General features: G+C 35.4%; 2 protein-coding genes across 6 annotated transcripts in view; one reads left to right on the forward strand and one right to left on the reverse strand.

Moving 5' to 3' along the window:
* The window catches only part of LOC108319939 (serine/threonine-protein kinase TOR), a 37,866-nt gene extending 23,645 nt beyond the window's left edge, over positions 1 to 14,221 (forward strand). For both annotated transcript variants that reach the window (XM_052869430.1, XM_017551256.2), the window contains exons 36-56: positions 861 to 929; positions 1,018 to 1,128; positions 3,540 to 3,680; positions 3,770 to 3,898; positions 3,980 to 4,145; positions 4,231 to 4,445; positions 5,419 to 5,625; positions 6,200 to 6,517; positions 6,635 to 6,715; positions 7,581 to 7,655; positions 7,738 to 7,804; positions 8,551 to 8,711; positions 8,834 to 9,007; positions 9,163 to 9,291; positions 9,379 to 9,462; positions 10,286 to 10,347; positions 10,427 to 10,499; positions 10,579 to 10,713; positions 13,278 to 13,451; positions 13,526 to 13,791; positions 13,994 to 14,221. In XM_052869430.1, the coding sequence (XP_052725390.1) occupies positions 861 to 929; positions 1,018 to 1,128; positions 3,540 to 3,680; positions 3,770 to 3,898; positions 3,980 to 4,145; positions 4,231 to 4,445; positions 5,419 to 5,625; positions 6,200 to 6,517; positions 6,635 to 6,715; positions 7,581 to 7,655; positions 7,738 to 7,804; positions 8,551 to 8,711; positions 8,834 to 9,007; positions 9,163 to 9,291; positions 9,379 to 9,462; positions 10,286 to 10,347; positions 10,427 to 10,499; positions 10,579 to 10,713; positions 13,278 to 13,451; positions 13,526 to 13,791; positions 13,994 to 14,012 (2,856 nt within the window). In that variant the 3' untranslated portion in view covers positions 14,013 to 14,221. The remainder of the gene's footprint in view (positions 1 to 860; positions 930 to 1,017; positions 1,129 to 3,539; positions 3,681 to 3,769; positions 3,899 to 3,979; positions 4,146 to 4,230; positions 4,446 to 5,418; positions 5,626 to 6,199; positions 6,518 to 6,634; positions 6,716 to 7,580; positions 7,656 to 7,737; positions 7,805 to 8,550; positions 8,712 to 8,833; positions 9,008 to 9,162; positions 9,292 to 9,378; positions 9,463 to 10,285; positions 10,348 to 10,426; positions 10,500 to 10,578; positions 10,714 to 13,277; positions 13,452 to 13,525; positions 13,792 to 13,993) is intronic.
* A 6,566-nt stretch (positions 14,222 to 20,787) lies between these two features.
* On the reverse strand, positions 20,788 to 22,643 carry LOC108319928 (uncharacterized). Of its 4 annotated transcripts, none has more exons than XM_052869434.1 (3): positions 22,544 to 22,643; positions 21,665 to 21,784; positions 20,788 to 21,315 (listed from the first exon to the last, which is right to left on the reverse strand). In XM_052869434.1, exon 3 carries the CDS (start codon positions 21,285 to 21,287, stop codon positions 20,874 to 20,876), a length of 414 nt encoding a protein of 137 aa, XP_052725394.1. In that variant the 5' UTR covers positions 21,288 to 21,315; positions 21,665 to 21,784; positions 22,544 to 22,643; the 3' UTR covers positions 20,788 to 20,873. The 4 variants fall into 4 exon arrangements, with proteins under 4 accessions (XP_052725394.1, XP_052725392.1, XP_052725395.1 ...); XM_052869432.1 differs by having other exon boundaries at positions 21,665 to 21,740; positions 22,543 to 22,643; XM_052869435.1 differs by lacking the exon at positions 21,665 to 21,784.
* Between the last annotated feature and the right edge of the window lie 1,094 nt (positions 22,644 to 23,737).

Consider the following 23,737-nt stretch of genomic DNA (forward strand, 5'->3'; position numbering starts at 1 on the left):
AGAGATTGGATATTTGTGGGTGATCTGGATAACATGTTAGGCCCAACAAATCTTGTTAGGATAAACTTTGATATCAGATAGTGAATAACATGTTTTTTGGGTCCATCTAGGCAAGGTTTGTACGTGCTTATATACAATAATTTGTTTGTATCATTAGTCGACGTGAAATCTTTAATAAAAACTTTAATAAAATCATATTGCTATATTCTTGTATTTTTTGGGCGTGCTTCATTTCTATTTTAAAACACTTGTTTACTTTTTAAAAAACAAAGAGAAAAGGCCTTACGCATGTCGAAAATCCACCTTAGTTCTGGCCTCTTTGGAGCTTTCTTAATTGCAGCTTCAAGAGTGGTGTGTTAGTTCCACGTCAAATAGTGATATGGTTTACTTAGAGCTCATAAATCTTGGATACTTAGTTTATGCCAAGGTAGTGAGGTGAGTTAGAGTGTAAGTCAATATTCGAGAATACACCTAGATCATGCTTCACCACATGCAGCACCACTCTACATGACCTACACCTTTGAGCCAAGACCACAAAACAATAGAACAGGATGGGAAAAATCTTTAAGTGTTTCTGTGTTTTGGGTTCTAAACCACTTGTTTTGGAAACAAACCCCAAAAGTTATTTGAATTTTTTTTATGAAAAATGATTATTGAGTTTCATGGAATTATTTTAAAAATGCTTTTAAAAGAAAACTAAAAAGGTCCTCAATGTGTAGCCCCAATTGTGGATTCAAGTAGACCAGTTGATTTAAAAGTGGTGCATCAGAATGTCATGGATTGAAACATCAACATACATAGTCATTACTGTAAGCTCATTTCCTTTCACAGAAATCTGTTATATAATTTTTTTTTTGCAGGTTTTGGAGAGTTATGAGCGTGCGTACAGCAATATGGTTCGCGTCCAACAACTATCAGAACTAGAAGAGGTTAACCTCTAATATTACTTTTAGTTCCTTTCCTTTACTCAATGTTATTGTCATGAATATAAATTGAGAAGACCTTCCCTTCTTCCAGGTCATTGATTACCGTACACTTCCTGTTGGAGACCGAGTATCAGATGAGCGGCGGGCTCTCATTCGCAATATGTGGACTCAGCGTATACAAGGAGCCAAAAGCAATGTAGAGGTAGATTGATTATTCCTACTTAAGATGTATACGTATGAATAAACATTATGATTATTTTATGAATTAAATTTTGGAGGATTGTTATAAGAGTGTTTTAACTGGATGCATTCATTTTATTTCATTATTGAGTCTACCGAAAGCCCTGGCCATTAACATTGAGTCTACCGAAAACAACAACTGGAACTTTTGTGCCCTGGCCATTAACATTGAGTCTACCGAAAGCCCTAATCATTACTGTTTCACTGGCTTTATCTCACCCTGTCAATAGTTGTCTTTATTGGTATGATCGCCTATATCAACTGATTTAATGTAATGGTGCAGAAAGAGGTGCGAGCAAAAATAAACTATTTTGAAATAGGACATACATACTAATTTTCAGTTCAACAAGTGGCAGAGAAGATTGGGACAAAATATTTTTAATAGACAATTATTGTTAAGCTATAGTACTTTGATTCTTATATTTTTGTTAGCTTTTGATCAGAACTATCAAATTCACATGCCTGGCAGTACAATGGCTTTGTTCAATTCAATTAATACACGATAACAAACCATTTATGTGCAATGGTTTTAATTAATATTCTTTACCATGGATGTTCAATTATGTGCTAAGACTAGTTAATCAATAAATGCAATTGATTTAGATCACATGCAAAATAAGTGCTTAAAACTAAAAAGTACTAAAAAATTAATAGTTTTATCATTCTTTATGTTTAACTCAACCCCACAAAATCAACTTTAAGGTGAGGTTTGCATCCACATATATATTTTAAATTGGTTTTATTTTTAGTTGATGTGTGACTTCCAACACACCCTTCTCACGCTTAGGTATATACATCTCGTGTTTGGGACTATACGTTAATGAGTGGTCCGATGGCGGCCCAATAACGCGTGGAACAATATCCCTAACAAATCTTACTAGGATAGGCTCTAACAATGACTATGATACCATGTTAAATATAGTGAAAACTATGTCTGCAATTAATCTCCTTTGTTTTGAATATACACATAAGATACTATATTTATCATAGAAGAAATATGGACTAAACTCAAAATACAAATAAAGAATAATAATAAATTAACTAAAGATAAAGATAAGATAAGATATCTATCTAAGATATCTAATAATCTAATATATCTAACACTTCCCCTCAAGTTGGTGTATACAAATCGTATGTACCAAGCTTGTGACAAATATAATCAATTCTCGGTTCCGTAAAGACTTAGTGAAAGGGGTCCGCGTAAGCTTGTGACAAATCGTATGTACCAAATTATTAATGATTTTTGAAAACGACATAGAAAAACCCTAAAATTCCAAGATTCTCCAATCAAGGCACTAAGCACAAATCCTGAAAGAGAAGAAAGAGGCGACCTCAATGATTTGAATCGCTGTAGGAGGAGATCGGATGCCCCCACCACACATGGCGGAAAAGGAAGCAGATCCTTAACTTCAAGAAGCAAGTGAGAGCACGTTGGAGCTTTGATGAAGGCGTCCTTGAAGGCAAGGCGGTTGCCTAGCTGAGAGGATCAAAACCATGTGGTTGCCGGTTGAAATTGGAACTCTGGTGACAGTGGCGGTAGACGGCGCCTCCACTAGCATCGACAGCGAGGGCAATGGCAAAGCCAACGATAATTTTTTCTAAAAGAATTTGACTCTAGATACTATGTTAAGAAGTGAACTTTAAGACTAACTCAACCCTATAAAATTGATTTGTAAAGTGAGGTTTGCACCCACATATACTCTAAATCGGCCTTATCTCTAATCGATGTACGACTTCCAACAATATGTTGTCCAAAGTCATTACTTGGACAATAAGTTAGTAATAAATAGTAAGCATAACAAAACCGAGGTGGTGGGCTTGGCAAGGGATAGATGAAAGATAATGAGAAACAAGTTGTTATGAAAAAAGGCTAGGGCATTTGGCAGCTAAAAGGTTGCTAAAACTGATATAAGCTTGGAACTTGTCGCAACGTCCCTATGACTTTGATGGTCTTTTTGACTCTGCTGGGCTTTTCCAGAAAGAACAAATGTTGCAACTCCTTACAGTTGATCTGTGCTATGCCATGGATTTTATGTGAGGATTAAGCTTTGAAATGGATATTTCATTTATAAAACAATTCAATTTTTGAAGATTTTCTGCAGGAATAAACCATTATAGTGATTTAAATCTGAAACAAGATGTTACAAAAATTCTGGAGATTGAAGGGCAGCTATACAAAGGTCCATTGTGATACTGTGGCTATTTTTTGTGATTTAAAACTTTCGACTTTGATATTGAATATTCAGTTTAAGTCTCATAACCGGAGTTCGTGTTGAGCTCTTGCAATCTCAGCTTAAGTGTATCCTTGGAATTAGCATTTTGCATAACTAGGATTGGTTTTTCTTACTCTAACTTTATTGTGTTTGGTGGCAGGTTTGGCAGGCACTTTTGGTTGTTAGAGCACTTGTGCTGCCTCCTGTGGAAGATGTTGAAACCTGGCTCAAATTTGCTTCTCTTTGCAGAAAAAGTGGGCGGATTAGCCAGGCAAAATCTACTTTAGTTAAGCTTCTTCAGGTTTGTGCTATATATCAGATCTAAGTAGTTTGCTATATGTTACTCCTTATTATTGTGTGCCCAACTGAAGTTATTGTTCATTCTATCAGTATGACCCTGAAAAGTCTCCTGAAAATGTACAATACCATGGCCATCCTCAAGTAATGCTGGCATACTTGAAGTACCAGTGGTCTCTTGGAGAGGATTCAAAGCGTAGAGAAGCATTTATTAGGCTTCAGGTATTATGTCATTCTATTGTATAGAGGGAGCTTATCTGAAATTAAATATTTTCCACTAATTGCGTGCATTCTGTGACCTAGAATTTATCTATGGAACTTTCAAGTGCACCCAACATTCAACCAGTTAATCCATCAAGCTTCACAAGCGGTTTGAATCCCAGTATTCCTCTCCTTGCTCGTGTATATCTAAATCTTGGCTCCTGGCAGTGGTCACTTTCTCCTGGGCTGGTTGATGAATCCATTAAAGGTTCTTAGTTATCATAGTTTTGACTTCAAACATAAAATGATGTTCATTATTATTTTTTTTTCTAAATTTAGTTTCAATTTTGTAGATATTCTTAATGCCTTCACAAAAGCTACTCAGTATGCAAATAAATGGGGGAAAGCTTGGCATAAATGGGCGTTATTCAACACAGCAGTGATGTCTCATTACACTTTAAGAGGTTTCCCTGATGTTGCAGCACAATTTGTTGATGCAGCTGTAACAGGATACTTTCATTCTATAGCATGTGCAGCAAATTCCAAAGGTGTCGATGGTAGTTTACAGGTAAGCTATAATTTCTGTTATGATATGAAATCATCCACACATTTATCTATGAATTTGGCAATACTGGCAATGATGAAGAAAATTTGGGTTCAGGAGTTATACACTGTTAATAAGTGTATTCAAAAGATTGCAAAAACTCTTATGTTCTCGTGTTTGATTCTTTATTATAAATTTCAGCATTGCTTTCTTGACTTACCTGTAATATCTGTTCTTAAAATTGTGAAGATCTTGAGTGCAAATAATTGGTGCTTAGAATCTGGCAGTTTGCCAAGGCTCATGCCGAATGACTGATTGTAACCTGACTTCCATGTGAAGAATGTTTAGGGCTATCAATATGACTTAAGCATCACATTTCATTGGATTCTAACATGTCTCACATATAACATTCCAAAGTATGCTTTTAGCTGCATGATAGAATTTGTTGTGCCTGTGACTTTAGCATCTATTTTTTTCAAGGTAGACAATATTTCTCATCTATGAATTCGGATTTAATAAAGAGGAATTTTTCATAATGATGTGATATTTCTTACGTTTGTATTTCATATTTGGAAGGGATGACGTTCTGGCATTTTTAGCTGATTTAATCAATTCGTTTTTGGTTTTATTTTGAGTTTCTCTTGTTTATATGAGATAGCAAGTAATTATTTTGATGGGTAACGTTGACATAGTTAAGATGGCTCATTTATTTTATGCCTTTTGGTTTTCCTTTTTCATGTTTTAAGCGGAACATACGCATTTTTAAGTAAGTTTGTGGCATCTTTTTTATTTTTCCTCTATAGTGCAGCCGTACTTTATTGAAAATAGTAAAACAGAAATTTACTTTCTACTTGGTTGGTTATGTGGTTATTATATGTTGCGAACTACTTTTCTTCTGACTGAATTTTATGTGATATCTTAGTTGGGTGTAGTCCAAGTGGAATATGATAATATTTTTCTTTTGAATCTTTAACTTGCTGTTGCATGGGCTGTGCAGGATATTCTTCGACTTCTGACATTGTGGTTCAACCATGGAGCTACAGCAGAAGTACAAATGGCCCTAAAGAAAGGATTTTCCCTAGTTAATATTAACACTTGGCTAGTTGTTCTACCTCAAATAATTGCCAGGATACACTCTAATAACCATGCTGTGAGAGAGTTGATACAATCACTATTGGTTCGGATTGGGCAAAATCATCCACAGGTATATATGACTGCATGTTGAACTTGGACTTGTTTCCCTGTGATATTTTTAGAAATATCAGTTTGTAGATTTCACCTTGTTGAGATATTTTAGGATGTTTTAGATTTTATTCTGTCGACATATTTTAGGACGTTTCAAATTTTATTCCTTTAATTCTTTATATTGGTTGTATCTTGGTTTTATTACTAGCATATCAATCCCGGAATCTCAGGTATTGTTTCCTAGAATAGGCTGTGCTTGTTTCCTAAATTATCCAATGAGTGTATGTGTATATACGTGTTTTCTTCTAATTTTGAGACACCTCTGAACACAAGATATTGTGAACATGTGGAAGCATAAAATTTTTATGCTTGGATGAATACTGCACATTTGGTCCCCAAGTTTCAATTGTGCTAGTTGGATACCTTTGATGTCATAAATGCGCAATTTTAATCCTTCATGTTTTTATAGTCAATTGGCTCTCTTGGGCCCCAACCCAATGTGCAAATTTAGTCCTTCAGAATGCCATGAGTCAATGTCATGTCAATACATTTCAATTGATTTAGATGTCAACATTGTTTAATTTCTTTTGTAGGCTCTCATGTATCCTTTGCTCGTGGCCTGTAAATCAATAAGCAACTTGCGGAAGGCTGCAGCTCAGGAAGTTGTTGACAAAGTTCGGCAGCACAGTGGTGTACTAGTGGATCAGGCTCAACTTGTATCAAAGGAACTGATCAGAGTTGCTATTCTTTGGCATGAACTGTGGCATGAAGCTCTTGAAGAAGCTAGCCGTTTGTATTTTGGTGAGCATAATATTGAAGGGATGCTTAAGGTGTTGGAGCCATTGCATGAAATGCTTGAAGAAGGAGCAATGAAAAACAATGTCACCATAAAGGAGAGAATTTTTATTGAGGTGTTGAAATCTTTTGTTTGTTGTTATAATATATTAACCATTTTGGAAAGCAAGCTTACATTTTCATAGTTTTCAACCTTGGTGTTATCACTTTAATTTTTTTTATTGTTATTTCAGGCCTATCGACAGGAATTGCTAGAGGCTTATGAGTGTTGTATGAATTATAAGAGAACTGGAAAAGATGCTGAGCTGACCCAGGTATCAAAATTTGGACTTGTAAAAAATTGTAGCAGATTACTAGTTATAACGATTATTTGAAGATATTGATATTGGAGAGATAGAGAGAACGAGAGACAGAGGTAGATGACTCATGTAGAAGGATCCGTGTGCCTTAGGTATACAATGAATAATGTTGTTTGCAAGTGACTTATAGCAGGAGAACCTACGTAATCTACATTTGCAGTCCCATGACTGTCACATTCCAGAGTCCTCTGCAGTGGGATGAGAATTAAGAAATTGACTTACCAACTAATTGCAAAGTTGATTGGATGATTAACAACTAATCAATCTTTTGTACCTGTTGGTCTGAGTAGTTGCCCTTGGTTTCACAGAAGTTTGACATTAGGGTCCATAGGACTGCAATAAGTTTGATACCCATGAATCCTATTGTCCAAGATGTTCATTGCGTATTTGTTCTTGGAAATTGTATCACAATTCTTGGGTCTTGCCTCTTTGTCCCCAATTTGTATTGAAGTCTGCCAAGGTTTTGTTTGAAATTGGCGACACAGATCCTGTTTTACCAATACACTGGTGATTGATCACTGCTAGTATTGTATGACGGTATTTTCTGTACACACTACTTGTAAAATACAAGGTAAACATGAGTCACATACCAATCATAATCATTCTGATAAATATCAGGACTAGAGTTAAATTTAACTGTCTGACAATGATAGTTATTGTAACTGTAACAATGCAACTGTAACTCACAAAACTAGATACAAGTTTATAGACTATACACAGAGAATACCCGGGAAGATTATTTTCCTACATACTGTATCCTTAAGAAATGTAGAAATGATGGACTTCAAAGACGTTAGTTTTCTAATAATTTCTTTATCAGGCTTGGGATATATATTATCATGTATTCAGAAAGATAGATAAGCAACTTCAAAGTCTTACAACTTTAGACTTGGAGGTACGAGTAATACTTATTCACTCACTCTTTAATTTGTTTTGTCATTGTTATGGACCTTCAATATTATGCATTTTCTTTGTAGTCTGTTTCTCCGGAATTGCTAGAATGCCGTAATTTGGAGCTTGCTGTTCCCGGGACATACCGTGCTGGTAAATTAGTTTCATTACTTCCCTTATGCTGGATTAGATTCGTTGTTATCAAATGGTGGTTGTGGTGGTGCCATTGTGGTAAGGTGACAGTTTTGCTAGTCACTGTCATCCGCTATTTTGACTTATGTCGTCTTGTGTCATTTTCACCTATGTTGGAATATTGGGCTTTCCTTTATTTGTTTGTTTTTCAAAAACATGATTTTGGGTTTGGCTCTATTTCAAATAACTCAAAGCCTCAGATTAGCTCTCCTTTACAAACATGAACCTTCTTCTTCGGTGACCAAGAACACTAGACTGTGAAAGCATTAGAGAATTAGTCTTTCTATGTCTAGTCTCCTTTGAGTCGTCTATGGCAGTAACTTCTATTTCTTTTATCCTTGTTTTTTCTCTCCTCTTTCCATATGCTCATCTAGTTGGTGCTCTTTTTTTTTTTTGCAAAATTTCATTACAAAATGACATACTCTAGTTATTATGAATCATGTTTAAGGTTTTGTGTGATGACAATTACGAGAATTTTATAAATTTTATGAAATTAGTTTGTCATCATGCTTTTCTTAATGTATGTCATTTTTGTTGTTTTAGTGTATAAATTTTTCTGTCATGACTTTCCACCATAGGCTGCATTACCATCTTCGATATTTATATGGCCGATTTTTGGCTCCCCACCATAGGCTATTATCTACTACTGATAGCTTTTATTGGATTCAATCCTTTGGTCTACTAACACATCCATATCCTCTTTCCAGATGCACCGGTGGTTACAATTGCATCATTTGCTCGTCAACTTGTTGTCATAACATCTAAGCAACGACCTAGGAAGTTAACCATTCTGGGGAGTGATGGTGATGATTATGCCTTCTTATTGAAGGGTCATGAGGATTTACGCCAGGATGAACGAGTCATGCAGGTATTTCCATTTCAGTGGTTGCCTTTGGGCATATGTTGTTATTATATATATGTCACCTTGTAATTTTTTCTAGGTTTATTATTTTGACAAATTAACAAACATTCTACCATTACTTTTGCTAGCTTTTTGGTTTAGTGAATACTCTGCTTGAGAATTCTCCCAAAACAGCAGAGAAAGATCTGTCTATTGAGCGATATGCTGTAATCCCTTTGTCTCCAAACAGTGGTTTAATTGAATGGGTCCCAAATTGTGATACCCTGCATCATCTTATCCGGGAGTATAGAGATGCCAGAAAGGTCTGTTACAATCCCTTTTCTTCTATCCATTTCTTTCCATAGTTCCTGTTGCATTCACTTACTAATGATTAGGCATAAATGTAGTTATAGTCAACTCATAAATATGATATTTTCCATGATTAAGTTGCTTGAATTGTCTTATCCTTCTTGTACAGATAACCTTGAATCAGGAACACAAATGCATGCTCAGTTTTGCGCCTGATTATGATCATTTGCCTCTTATAGCTAAAGTGGAGGTGTTTGAACATGCTTTGAACAATACAGAAGGAAATGACCTATCAAGGGTATGTCATGTTTATGCTAATTTCAGATATTATACTTTTACTATCTCATAATACTTACCCTACGTTTCACAACATTCCAACTCCTAGGTACTTTGGTTGAAAAGTCGGACATCTGAGATATGGCTTGAGAGGAGGACAAATTATACAAGGAGTTTGGCAGTTATGAGCATGGTGTGTTCTTACTACGCATAAGCTGTAATCTTGTATCTACCTGCCACATTTTTTATATACTCTATAATCCACTGGTGTCATGTAGAAGGTTGAATGCAGAACATATGCTTCATTGAAGCTTTTATATTTATGAACTTGAGATTTTATTATATTTTGAAAACATTTTAAGATGTCCCTCCAAGTAACTTTTTCAAACCTTTATATACGACAAAATCCTTATCTCACTAGGACACGCAGAGTTTTATGCTTGCATAACAGCTATTATGAACATATTTTTTTTTCTACTCAATTACTGATTTATATATGTACACACAGACACACATATATATTGGTGAATTTCTCAATTGTTGATGAAAAGTTTTGCTTCTTTTATCTGTTAAAAAGTTGAAATGTTGAATTATTGTTGTGTTATGACTATCACGTTATGCATATCTTTCATTAATAGATTTTTTAATATTATTTTTATATTAGGTAACTTTTCTGAGTTTACAGGTTAAGTCTTTGAAAACTTAAGGAGTTAAATAGACTGTTCTGCTGTCCAACCAATCATTTCGTTTTTGCACAGTTTCCTACCATTGAAATTGATCAGTTCTAAAATTTTGGCATGCTTTTCTTTGGATTTTCTATCTAATTTATACATCCTTCAGCAACCAATGTAATCAGATTGGAAATTCCTATTTCTAGTATCAACTTTTATCCTTTTTATTACATTTTCATAAGATATCCTGGCTTTACTATTCTGAATGAGTTGCCAATCTCAGTTATACTTCTCTATTCCTGTTATTGTTTAATATGAACTAAAATAGTGATTGGATTTTGCTAGGTTGGATACCTTCTTGGTTTAGGCGATCGCCATCCAAGCAATCTTATGCTACATCGGTTTAGGTAGCATTTGATAAAGAAAGTTTGGTATATTGTCACTAGTTAAGTTTTTCTGGTGTCTAATACTTGTGATGTTCTGCAGTGGGAAGATTTTACACATAGATTTTGGAGACTGTTTTGAAGCATCAATGAACCGTGAGAAGTTCCCAGAGAAGGTGCACTCATAAACTAACCATTTGTAACTTTGGATGATGGTGATTATTACCGTGTCTTATCTTTTAAGTCATAATTTAGGTCCCCTTTCGGTTGACAAGAATGCTTGTGAAAGCCATGGAAGTTAGTGGTATCGAGGGAAACTTTCGCTCAACTTGTGAAAATGTTATGCAAGTTCTCCGAACAAATAAAGATAGTGTTATGGCCATGATGGAGGTATATATGGCTTACATCCCTCTGACCTCTCTTTGATTATCTTCAGTTTATGAATTTCTGAATGATGAAAGCAGTGTAATGGGATGATTTCAGATTTTACATTGAAATTTGAAAGTAATTATTAAGTTGAGAGTAAATTCTGGTTTAGAAACCCTACACATTCCATTTGTTGAGGAAACATTCTTTCCCAACTGATGTGGCAGTGCTGGTCAACATTGCCATATCATCAAATTTGATGTGAAGAAATAAAATCTTTTAAAAATATTGCGTTATTTTTTATTATTTAATAAAATCGAATTGAGTACTTGATGGTGCTAATTTGGCTGTCACATCATTTGGTATAAGTATTGGGAGGTTTAGCACTTCTCGATTTGGCTGCTAATAGGTATTTTGGCTGAATTATACAGGAAAATTGAAAGAATTAACAAAGTCTCTTGATCCTTAATATATTGGTTGATTTCTTTCATAGATACATTTGTGGTTCATAAGCAATGTATATATATTTCTTTGTATAAAAGCAAAGTATATTATAACTTTAGGTCTTTCTATCTTTTTCCTTTCCATGGAATTTCTTTTTAGTTTTGCATGGATGGTGTTTTGACAACTGACAAATATCACAATTAAAAGACTCAATAGACTCATTGGTAAACAAATGGGGAAATAAGAACTTGATAAGATTGAATGAAGGATGTCCAAGCCTTTTATGTAGTCATATTTGGGAATTTGCCCACGTCTCATATGTAACTTGTTGGCTGATTAATATTTGTTTTGCTTTGGTCATCAAAGTCCAACATATACAACCTACTTTGCTCCTTAGCAGTTCAAATCCTCTTCCCTGTGACAAGGTCCTAAAAAATACAATAAGTTGAGAAAAATGTTATTGAACAATTTAAATCCTTTGAGTTTTTGCACAGAGATAAGACTTGACTAATTGTGGAACATATAAAACATCTTAAAACATCCTTTAATACAATAGATGATTCCAAACTTATATTCCTAGAGTGGCATATCGGTATATCCTGACCATTCGCAATTGCAATAAGTTGTTCTCTATTTGTTTTACCATATGAGTTGAAGGACACATGAGAAGGTGTCATGTGATAAGTTGCTCCTAAATCAAGAATCCAAATACTTTGAGACACAAGAGCAACAATAATGAGACAAATCTTACCTTTCATGGACATAGTACATGATCTAGAGGGCTACTCATTGATTCAACCATTGCTTTCAAGCACTCTAGTTCCTCCTTATAAGCTCTCATATCAATATCTGATGGTGGTGAATTACTAGATTGATTGGTGACTTCCTATTTTGAGGTAGTATGATATACCCGTCTTTGAGCAGACCCTTTGTTGTTTATCATGTGCTTGAGAACATTATTTCTTTCATGGAGTTTGAAACATGTTTCTTTCGTATGTCTAGATCATCTACATTATGACCAATAGTATCCACGATTACCTTTTTCAAAACGACTTTCCTTCCACATTTGCTCTCTTGTGAACTCCCTTTCCATGAAACGCTTGTGTTGGAGATCTCCCCATCAAGCATGACAACTCTTCGAGTTTCTTCTCCTCTTACCATAAAATATACTTTTGATAGGGTTGGCAATTTTTCTCTTCCTAAGATTTGTACCCGGATTGGATCGTACTCATGATTCAGGCCATGGAGAAATTTAAAGATTATTCCTCTTTCCACGACTTAAGCATGTGCGACAACATCTATTTTACACACCTTTATTGTTTAGTATTGATTTAATTCAATTCAAAGTCCATTCAGGATTTCGTGATATTCTAATATGGAAAGGGAGCTCTGTTTGTATTAAATATCAAGCTTTCAATGTCATAGCATGAAACAAAATCCTTTTTTAATGATAAGGTACTTTGTAAATCATCCCATATTTCTTTGGCAAAAGAATGAAACATATATATTTGACTTATCTCAGGAATCATGGAATGTCACATCCAAGTCATAATTAATGAATCTTCATTGTCTCAAATTGGAAAATTAGTGTCGTCTGGTCTTGGCCCTTCGCAATCTATGTGATATAGTCTTGAACGTCCCTTGAGAATCCTTTGAATGTACAGACTCCATTGTAAGAAATTTTGACCATCCAACCGATTTGCACCCACCCCATTTGGAAGATCACTAGGATTCAAAGGAATAATTTTTCCCTTAAACATCCCTTGGAACGCAATCAATAGTTATAAATGATAGGATAGTAAACAACGGTGGTGGTGGCTATTGTTGCAGCGGAAACACAGCTCCCAATCGGGAGCTCTAGTACCCCCATCTTGAAAAGAGAATGAATTTATTATTATCATTAATTTCTATTACATTTTCCTTACCTTTATTTGTAACAATATAATATTCTAAAAACGGGAAATAAGGAAAAAATAATCTAAAAGATCCTACAAATATTTTTTCTAATTAGGAAGATTTTATGGATATTTTCTCTAATTAAGAAGATTTTCCTTTAATTACAACAATAACTTTTCACAATGTTATGTTTGCTTGTTGAGAATTTTTATAATAAATAATGGATTATTTCTTTTTCCGGTATTCAGGCCTTTGTACACGATCCTCTCATAAATTGGCGTCTTTTTAATTTCAATGAAGTTCCACAAATGTCTATGCTTACTAGCAATCATGCACCTCCTGTTGTAAATACTGAGGAATCTGCTCCAAATAGAGAGCTTCCCCACCCTCAGCGTGGTGCCCGTGAAAGGGAACTTCTACAGGTATCTTCATACTGTATTATTTTGTTGCTTGCTTTTTGATTCATGTTGCTCATTTTATATACCTTTGCATATAGGCTGTTAACCAGCTTGGTGATGCCAATGAGGTTCTGAACGAGCGTGCTGTGGTTGTCATGGCTCGCATGAGTAATAAGCTTACTGGCCGGGATTTTTCAACTTGTTCTTCAGTGTCAAACAACTCCCTTCAGCATGCCGCAGACCATAGTAGCTTAATTTCTGGAGACACTCGGGAAGTTGATCATGCTTTATCTGTTAAGTTGCAAGTTCAAAAGTTAATTATCCAAGCTTCCTCACATGAAAATCTGTGCCAAAATTATGTAGGGTATGGTCTCTTAACTTAGAAATTTTCTATCAATTACTAGGCTCTTGTGTGTGAAGAAGGCAAGTTAGAATTGTGATATAAAACCATGTGTAATTACCTAACCGCTTGAGCTTTTAAAATAGTTGGTTTGCTATAGATTATAAACCTTTATGTCTTCTTCACATTATGACTTCTGAATTTCTGATTTCTCTACTTGTTTCAGGTGGTGTCCTTTCTGGTAAATCACGAGGAAGTAGTAAATATTGTATATAATCTGTACATAATAGAAATTTGCCAGAGATCCATGTCGATTTTCCCCCATCATTCCCCTCCTTTCTTTTACCTAGCATCTTTAATGTATGTATATGTACAGTCATTTGTCTTTTGACATTGCAATGAAAAAATGGAAGCATTACATATGCTTGGTCTTGTAGATCAGACCACATTTTAACCGAGTCTTTGTAAATATGATCTTTTTATTGGGAATGTGTCTAGTAATCTGTCCCGTACAAGATGGACATAGAGCGAGGTCATAGGCGCGACAAGGCTTTTGTTTTATATGATATTTGATATCAGATGAGGCATGCTTAAATGATGATTACACTGATGTCGTGCTGGTCATGAATGCGATTTCTGGGTTTCAACTTTGAATTTCTCTCCATGCATTTCATTTTTCTTTTAGTAAATATCAACCAACTTCTACAATAGCCAGGAATGTAGTGATGTAATCTTATTTTAACTTTTACTTGAAAGCTTTCAGCACAACCAGAGTATGTTATATTAATCTGGAGCTTACGTGTACAAAGAGGCACACTTAAATGCAAGGCCACTTGGGCACAGAGGAAAGAAAGAAGAAAATATGGGATAATAGTCTGATATAGCTCACCGTTGTATGTTATTTATTTATTATAATAGTTTCACTTGAGAGAGCATATTATAATCTATTGGTCTACTATAACAATTATTAAGTGGGGGCACCTTTAAACTCACCAGTTTCAAATAAATTTTGAATTCATTATTTCATTCTATTATTTTAATGACTTCAGCAAATTGCTTCTAGTAAGGTGCATCATGGTGGGGAAAATTAGCTAGTCACCAATATTCATGATAACAATATTGGTAAATTTTGTACTACATTTTGAATATTTTTCTTTGTAAAATCTTATGTTAGAGAGCTACAAACTGAGTTCATACTTTAAATCTCAAATAAACTATCATTTTAGTTACTGAAAAGACATGCACTGCCACTCTACCAAACTGTGCCCAAAAGTTTAAGCAAGAATGGTTTGAGGCTATCACGTAACAAAACAATATATTATATGTTTTTTGTTTTATTTTTTTAAAACAAATTCAAAGAGAAAAAGATAATGATTTTAGACCATGTGACGCAACACAATTGTGTCCCCCACAACGACACGATTTGAAAATAACGTTTTGTTCAAAATATTGATCAAGATTTAACCAATTAATTAAACTTAATGTAATATATCTATTTCGTGTGGAATCTCACAATGACATAATTATAAAAATATACCTATTACTAAACATATCTCTAAAAAATTGTATATAAAAGAGGTTTGTTAGACAATAAATTAATAATTATAAAATAAAAGAGGGATAAATAAATTGAAACAAAATAATGAAAATTTAAATAACTAGAAAAAAATGATAAATAAATTGAAGCAAAATAATGAAAACATAATTAACCTACAGTCTATTAAAATAAAGAAAATCTAAATGACTTAAACAATTTAAAATGAAAATGCATCCATTTATAATGATTATAAGAAATTGAATCATACTATAAAAGTGAATGACAATGCTAAGTTCTCAATTAAAATTAAACAAAAAAAATCATAAATGAATGAAGATGCCTAAAACTATTTGAATAAATTCTTAAAACGTCACTTTGATACTGGCTGAAATTGAAACCACGGAAACGCTCTTTGAACCAGATCAGGATCACCTTTAGGAAAACACTTGAAAACATCCTTTTGATGCGGTTGTCAGCAATTTTTCATCTAAAAAATGTCTTCCATCTAAAATATGTTGAAAATCATATTAATAAACAGAAGGTTGTCCTCCTATCATTTTGGAGAATTAAGAGAAAGAAACTCTCTTTCTTCATATTATTATCTTCACACTAAACACATACTTATACAATAATGAAAAACAGTAATCAACAATAAACAGTAAACAGTAGGCTCCTACAGAGCCTATATCTAAAAACATATTACATTTCAACACTCCCCCTCAAGCTGGAGCATATAAGTCATATGCCCCAAGCTTGGAACATATGAATTGAATTCTAGGCCCCCTTAGAGATTTGGTCAACATGTCTCCGAGTTGTTCATTAGAATTGACAAATTCAGTAACCAGTTCCTTTGACAACAACTTCTCTCTAATAAAATGACAGTCAATTTCTATGTGTTTCGTCCTCTCATGAAACACAGGATTGGAGGAAATGTGTAGAGCTGCTTGATTGTCACAGTACAGTTTCATTTGCTCATTTTCACAAAACTTCAATTCTTGAAGAAGTTGTTTAATCCACACAAGTTCACATGTAGTCAGAGCCATAGATCGGTATTCAGCTTCAGCACTAGATCGAGCAACAACGTTTTGTTTCTTACTTTTCCAAGATACAAGGTTCCCACCAAGTAAAACACAATATCCTGTAGTAGATCTTCGATCAATTGGACTACCAGCCCAATCTGCATCACAATATCCTTCGATCCGAGTGTTTCCCTTGTTCTCATACAATAGTCCCTGTCCTGGACTTCCTTTTATGTATCTGAGAATGCGAAGTACTGCATTCCAATGATCAACATGTGGATTTTGCATAAATTGACTCACAACTCCAACTGGATAAGAAAGATCAGGTCTTGTTATGGTAAGATAAATGAGTTTTCCAACTAGTCTTCTATATCTCTCTGGGTCTGAGAAAGGTTCACCCTGATCTGTCATTAACTTTTGATTTGGGTCCATGGGATTGTCAATGGGCTTGCAATTTGTCAGACCTGTTTCCTCTAAAATGTCAAGAGCATATTTCCTTTGTGAAATGATGACACCTTCTTTTGACTGTGCCACTTCAATACCAAGAAAATATTTTAGACGACCCAGATCTTTAGTTTGAAAGTGATTGAACAGATGATTCTTTAACTGATTAATTTTAGTGATGTCATTCCCTGTAATAACAATATCACCAACATACACCATGAGATAAACACATTTGTCAGGAGAATAGTGACCATAAAACACTGAATGATCCGCCTCACAACGTTTCAGTCCAAATTTTTGCACCACCTGACTAAATTTACCAAACCAAGCTCGAGGTGATTGCTTTAAGCCATAAAGGGAACGACGCAACTTACAAACTAATCCAGACTCCCCCTGAGCAACAAATCCAGGAGGTTGCTCCATGTATATCTCCTCTTCCAGATCACCATGAAGGAAGGCATTTTTAATGTCTAACTGATAAAAAGGCCAATGACGAATGGCAGCCATAGCAAGAAAAATACGAACGGTACTGGTTTTAGCCACAGGAGAAAAAGTATCACAATAGTCTTGGCCATAAACTTGAGTATAGCCCTTAGCTACCAGTCGAGCTTTAAGGCGATCAATTTTACCAGTAGGACCAACTTTAACAGTATAAATCCATCTACAACCAACAGGCTTCTTATCAGGAGGAAGAGGGACAAGATCCCAAGTGCCATTGTGTTCAAGTGCCTTCATCTCATCAACCATGGCTTGTCGCCATCCAGAATGAACAGGTGCCTCATGAATATTATTAGGAACCTTAGTCGATGATAATGAGGAAACAAAGGAGAAATATGTAGGAGACAAGTTATGATAACTCACAAAATTATAAATAGGATATGGATTGCGAGTAGAACGAATACCTTTACGAAGGGCAATGGGCCAGTTATCATCTGAATCAGTAGAAGGTGAAGATGATGAAGGATCCATGGTCTGAGGATCTGATGCAGAAGGATCTGAGTCTCGAGGATCGTCAGTGTTAGGAGTTCGAGATTGGGTTCGACGTTGATATGTGATAAGAGGTGGAGGAACAATGATATTTGGATTTTGATTTTGAGGTACAGAATCAGGAATAATTAGAGGATCACATGTTGGTAAAGGAAACATTTGTTGAACAGAGGAACGATCCTCCATAGAGGAAGAAAAAAAAGGTGTATCCTCAAAGAATGTGACATCAGCTGACATATAATATCTCTTTGTGGAGGGAGAATAACATCTATACCCTTTCTGAAGACGAGAGTATCCTAAGAAAACACACTTGATAGCTTTTGCTGAGAGCTTATCAAGACCTGGAGAAACATTATGAACAAAACACATACACCCAAATACACGTGGGGAAACATGGTATAAAGTGTCGTTGGGAAAAATGACAGAGTGAGGAATTTTATTATTAAGAGAGGAAGAAGGCATCCTATTGATAAGAAAACAGGCAGTGAGGACTGCATCGCCCCAATGATGTACAGGAACATTAGTATTCAACATTAAGGAACGTGCAGTTTCAATGAGATGTCTATTCTTTCTTTCTGCAATGCCATTTTGTTGTGGAGTGTGAGGACAGGTTGACTGGTGTAAAATTCCTTGGGAAGATAAGAATGAAGAAAATGCTAGAGAGAAGTATTCCTTAGCATTATCACTTCGAAGAATTTTAATTGTCTTCCCAAATTGGTTCTTAATTTCAATAAAAAAGGACTTGAATATGGACAAAAGTTCAGATCTCTCTTTCATTAAATAAACCCAAGTACATCGAGAGAATTCATCAATAAAGGTTACAAAATAATTAAAACCAAATGAAGTAACACGACTTGGTCCCCAAATATCTGAATGAATTATTGAAAAAGGAAAATCACACTGTGTCTCAAATCTTTTAGGATAGGAAGATCTAACATGTTTTCCTAATTGACAAGATTCACAATCTAAGACTTGGATGTTTTTGAGACTTGGAGCCATCATCTTCAACTTGAACAAACTTGGATGGCCTAGACGATCATGCAGAAGTTTGGGGGATGAAGTGGTAAAGCAGGAAACTGAGGAATGAGGTTTTAAGAAATAAAGTCCTTGAGACTCATGTCCTTCTCCAATCAGACGACCTGTCCCATGTTCCTGTATAACAAAAGAATTGGCCGTAAAGGTTATGGAACAATTTAAGGTACGAGTCAACTGACTCAAAGAGATTAAATTGTATGGACAATTGGGAACATATAACACAGAATTTAAACTCAGTGAAGGAGATAAGGAAACTGTTCCAATTCCCTGAGATTTCACTTTTGATCCATTGGCAACGGTAATGAGATGAGGAATTCTTGGAGAAGACAATGAAGAAAATGAAGGAATGTTACCAGAGATATGGTCTGAGGCACCTGAGTCCAGAATCCATGGATTATGACCTTCCACAGATTGAGATAAGCTGGCTGTAGGCACACTAGTCATGACAGAGGATTGGCCAGGATTAGACGGTTTTCCAGACTTGTAACGTAAAAATTCTTCATATTCTTCATTTGAAATTCTGGATTCTAGATCACCAGATTTAGACACATGAGCAACTTTGTCTGGATATCCATGTAGAACATAACATTTGTCTCGAGTATGGCCTAGTTTCTTACAGTATGTGCATTGAGGAGGAGGACGTATGCTACGACCACCACGTCCTCGGTTGCTTCTGCCTCCTCCTCTTCCTTGTGGCACTCCTCTTCCTTGTGGCACTCCTCTTCCTTGTGGCATTATCATAGCTGATGTTCCAATAACATCGATTGAATTCTCATCTTTCACCAATGGAGGTACTCGAAGAAGTCGAGTAACCAAACCATCCATTGAAGGGATTTGATCACCAGCTAAAACTTGATCACGTACATGATCATAATCGGAGTGTAAGCTTCTCAGAATTAGGACCATGTAAAACTTGTCAAGCTTTTTATTGATCCCTTCTAAAGAATCAGCTACAAAGAAGTTCTTTAATTCTTCTACAGCAGCCCGAGCCTTTGCTATATGAGAAACCATGTCATGGTTGACTTGTTTTAGAGAAGCTACTCTTTGGGTTGCATCAAAAAGACGTTGTACATCATTAGCAAAAATATCTTCTGCCCTTTTCCAGAATGATGAACATGTTTTATAGGGTCTCAAGATATCTAAAACCTCTTGCTCCACTGACTGCCATAAAATTGCGCATAACTGAAAATCCAATTTTTGCCATTGAGATTTTTCTTCATCTGGAACCATAGAGATATCTTGTTCTAGATGATCATGGTGTCCTTGACCAAGAAACCATAATTCCACTGCCGAAGACCAAGATAAATAATTTTTCCAGTTGAGTTTTGCAGATGTGATGATAGGAGTTGCAGATAGAGAGGAATTAATTGCAGTAGATGCCATTACAGATCGGAAAATGAACCAGACTTGGAGAGATATTCAACTATTGGGAGAGAGAAAACCCTAGGTATCAATTACACCCACTGAAACAGGGAAGTAAGGTCAGATATAGACTCAGGAGAGTGAGGCGAGCGGAACCCTAGATGCGCGGTGAAATTCCGACCAGCGTAGGGCGGCGCGTGAACAGTACGCGCGCGAGATCTGGCGGGCTGCGGCGGCGCGTGACGGCGCGTGAGGGCGATGCAGGGACGGCGACCACCAGGGTTGGGTCGCGCTCACGGAGGCGCACAAAACCCCTAAATTTTCCTGAGAAAATGGGGTACCGGCGACGGCGACGGCGGCGGAGGCGGCGGCGACGGCGACGGCAGCGGAGGCGGCGGCGACAGCTGGTGGTTGATGGCGTCTACAGAAGAGAGCCCCAGTGCTTGGCTCTTGATACCATTTTGGAGAATTAAGAGAAAGAAACTCTCTTTCTTCATATTATTATCTTCACACTAAACACATACTTATACAATAATGAAAAACAGTAATCAACAATAAACAGTAAACAGTAGGCTCCTACAGAGCCTATATCTAAAAACATATTACATTTCAACATATCATAATAAACAGAAGTACTTAAATAAAAGTTATATTTTTTTATCTAAAATATGTTGAAAATCATAGTCTGAAAAAAATTGTGGCAAGTATAAGAGCACATCCCTCTATGGAATTGAAGGGAAGATGCGTGACTGGGGAGATATTATATAGTCCTGGATATAATTTTTAGAATTACTTGGGTCAGGAATCCAATGAATCTCACTCATGTTTGGTACCTCAACATAGGACATGGTAAACTCTCCAATCTTCTCTAGCTTCCCTCTCTTGCCTGCCCTGAGTATAAGATTACCATGTTGGTAGGAAAAAATTCCTTTGGTCAAATGAATTATATCGCCTGAATCAAAAGCATCGCATTCATCTCCCCAAAGCTGAAGATGAACTGCCGCTGTCTCATCAGCTACAAGAGTCAAGCATATCCTATTCTTCCCTTCTAGCGTTGTGCTGCCTTTCTCCAAAACTATAAACTTAGTCTCTATGTTGTTCTGAGCTGCAGGCACAATGTCTTTAAGAAGAACCATCTCTGATTTGTTCCTCAAAGGACATCCACTTCATTTAATATCATACAACATGCCATGAAACAGTTTTTGGTTTAGAATGAAAAAAAAAACAATCAGCTATCAAAATCAGCACTAGTGTAGTACTATTACACTCAAAAAGGTTAGTCAAAGAAAACATAGAAATATGATTTCATTTTCAAATGAAAAAATAACTGCAGTAATAGCTTTTCTTCCCCCACATAGTGCTAAAAAGAAGATAGGATGATACGGAATAAAACATAAAAACTTAACTACAGCACGTTCAATCGTTCTCTAATTGTTGAAATGACTATGTTGACATTGAAGAAGATGGAAAGCAGACTCTATAGGAAATGAAGTAGAAGTGGAAGGAAGCTGACCTGATGAAGTAGGTCTTTGGCTTTGTGGCTCTCTAAACACACAAGCACCAACACACAACCCTACTGCATCTTCTTCCTTGCATAAGGCAAAAGGAATGGATTGGGGTAGGTTCCGATTGACTGAAGAAGACCGTAGGAACAAACAAACGTTCACGCGAGGGTTTTTTATTACACAGAAAGAGAACAGATTTTCTCATTTGAAATAAACACAGCTAGAATAAGAAATTTCAATAATTCATTAAGAATCTTTCTCTACGTTACGACTTCGGCATGCATTCTGTTCTGCGCAACCTTATTCAAGCTCATTCTCACTACGCTCAATCTAAACATGTACCAATAGAAGGAAACTTTTTCTTTTATTTATTTATAACTTTTTTTTTTTATTTGAGTGACAATTTAAAATACATAATTTATTTTAAATAAAATTTACCCATAAACAAAACTAAACTTATCATAAATTAAAGTTGACCGTATCAATCTTTTACCTTACAGCTTGGCGCCTTGGGCATTTGGGATCATGCTAGTAATCACGATTAGCATTCTAAAAAATTAATTATATCAGAAAGAAACTATTATAATGCTACCGGCCGTGCCCTGACCAAACGTCACCAATGCTACCGGCAACGTCCGCCTCCCTCTCCCGCCTCGACCTTCCACCGTCGGCGAGTCATTACCACGGTACCGGCGACGTCACCCCTACCGTCCCAAGCAATAAACGGAGCTAATCCCTAGCCCTCACTGTTTTCCTTAATTATTTACTTGTTTGTTTCTTTCTTAATAGCCACACATCGCAAAATTATAGAGAGCAATACGAAACTATTGTCTACCTAATTCATCTCTCTCAGTGAAAGTTCCAATGACAGTGAATAGAAGAATTACCTTTGCAATGCCCTGTCGAATCTTCTTCTGGATTTGTTCTTTGTTCCGTGCTTCCGCTGATTTTCGTTGCTCTCTGCTGAAACTGAGTAGAAGAATGGTCATGAATTCTGGTGTCACGAACGGCTGTTGGGCTTGCTGAAAATATGTGGATTGTGTAAAATTCATGGGCTTGGCCCAAATGGGGTGCAAGAATGAATGATGAAGTGTAAAAATAAAATAAATCTATGTCGTGCTGGTTAGCCCTAAAGGTGTGAAATCAATCTCTTTGGACCAGTGGGGTGACAAATGTAAATCTGGGAGTAACAGTGTCCTTCAGTAAAATAGTTATATTTTTTAATTTTTAAACTTTAATATTTTTAAAAAGTATTTTATCTCATCGATTTATGTTTTAGTTTTTTTTAAATAAATTTTCTTTATTAAAACGAAATAATACTTTTCTAATTTATGAAATAAGTAAAAGAATTTATAACCTTAACTTAATATTAGCCTAAGAGGAGCTTAAAAACATTGGATAAAAGACTCTTTCAATTCTCTCTAGAAATCATACAACTATTCATCAAAATCACAATATATCTTTCTATAAGTACGAGGGAAGGAAAAATATGGTATAGTCGTTACAGAATCACCATAAAGTGCATTCTCTTTTTTACAAAATTATTAAATGGTATCCCATTGTTTTTTTTTTTCTAATCACTTTACACTCGTTATTTTATTTTATTTTTTGTTTTTCAACCATTAAAAAAATTGTTTTTTAATTACAGTATTTTTGTCACAAAAAGGTTGTCAGTGTTAAAAAACATAATCTCCTTCAAATTAAAGGAAATAGTACAAATTTGAAGTAAAGAGGATAAGCGTGTGGTGGCAGGTTGAGATTTGAACTTGTTTCTGTTGTCCCGAGAAAAATATGATAACGCAATTGTTGTCTCCAAACACGTTTAAAATATTTATGTGTCCAAATATTTATGTTATATCATTAATGTTTTCTCTTAGTCGTCTATTTTTGAATGGTAGTCTCTTTAATGTGATATTGAGAGCTTACGAGACTATTAAATGGATCGATAGTTTCAATAACAGGTCATATTATATATAAAAATTTACATAATTTTTTTTACAATATTTTAATATAATACACTTGTATTTTTTTATTAATTTATTATTATATTAACGAACTCATTAAAAACATGACATATTATA

The sequence above is a fragment of the Vigna angularis genome, chromosome 10, assembly GCF_016808095.1.
Source record: "Vigna angularis cultivar LongXiaoDou No.4 chromosome 10, ASM1680809v1, whole genome shotgun sequence".
Classification (NCBI taxonomy): Eukaryota; Viridiplantae; Streptophyta; class Magnoliopsida; order Fabales; family Fabaceae; genus Vigna; species Vigna angularis.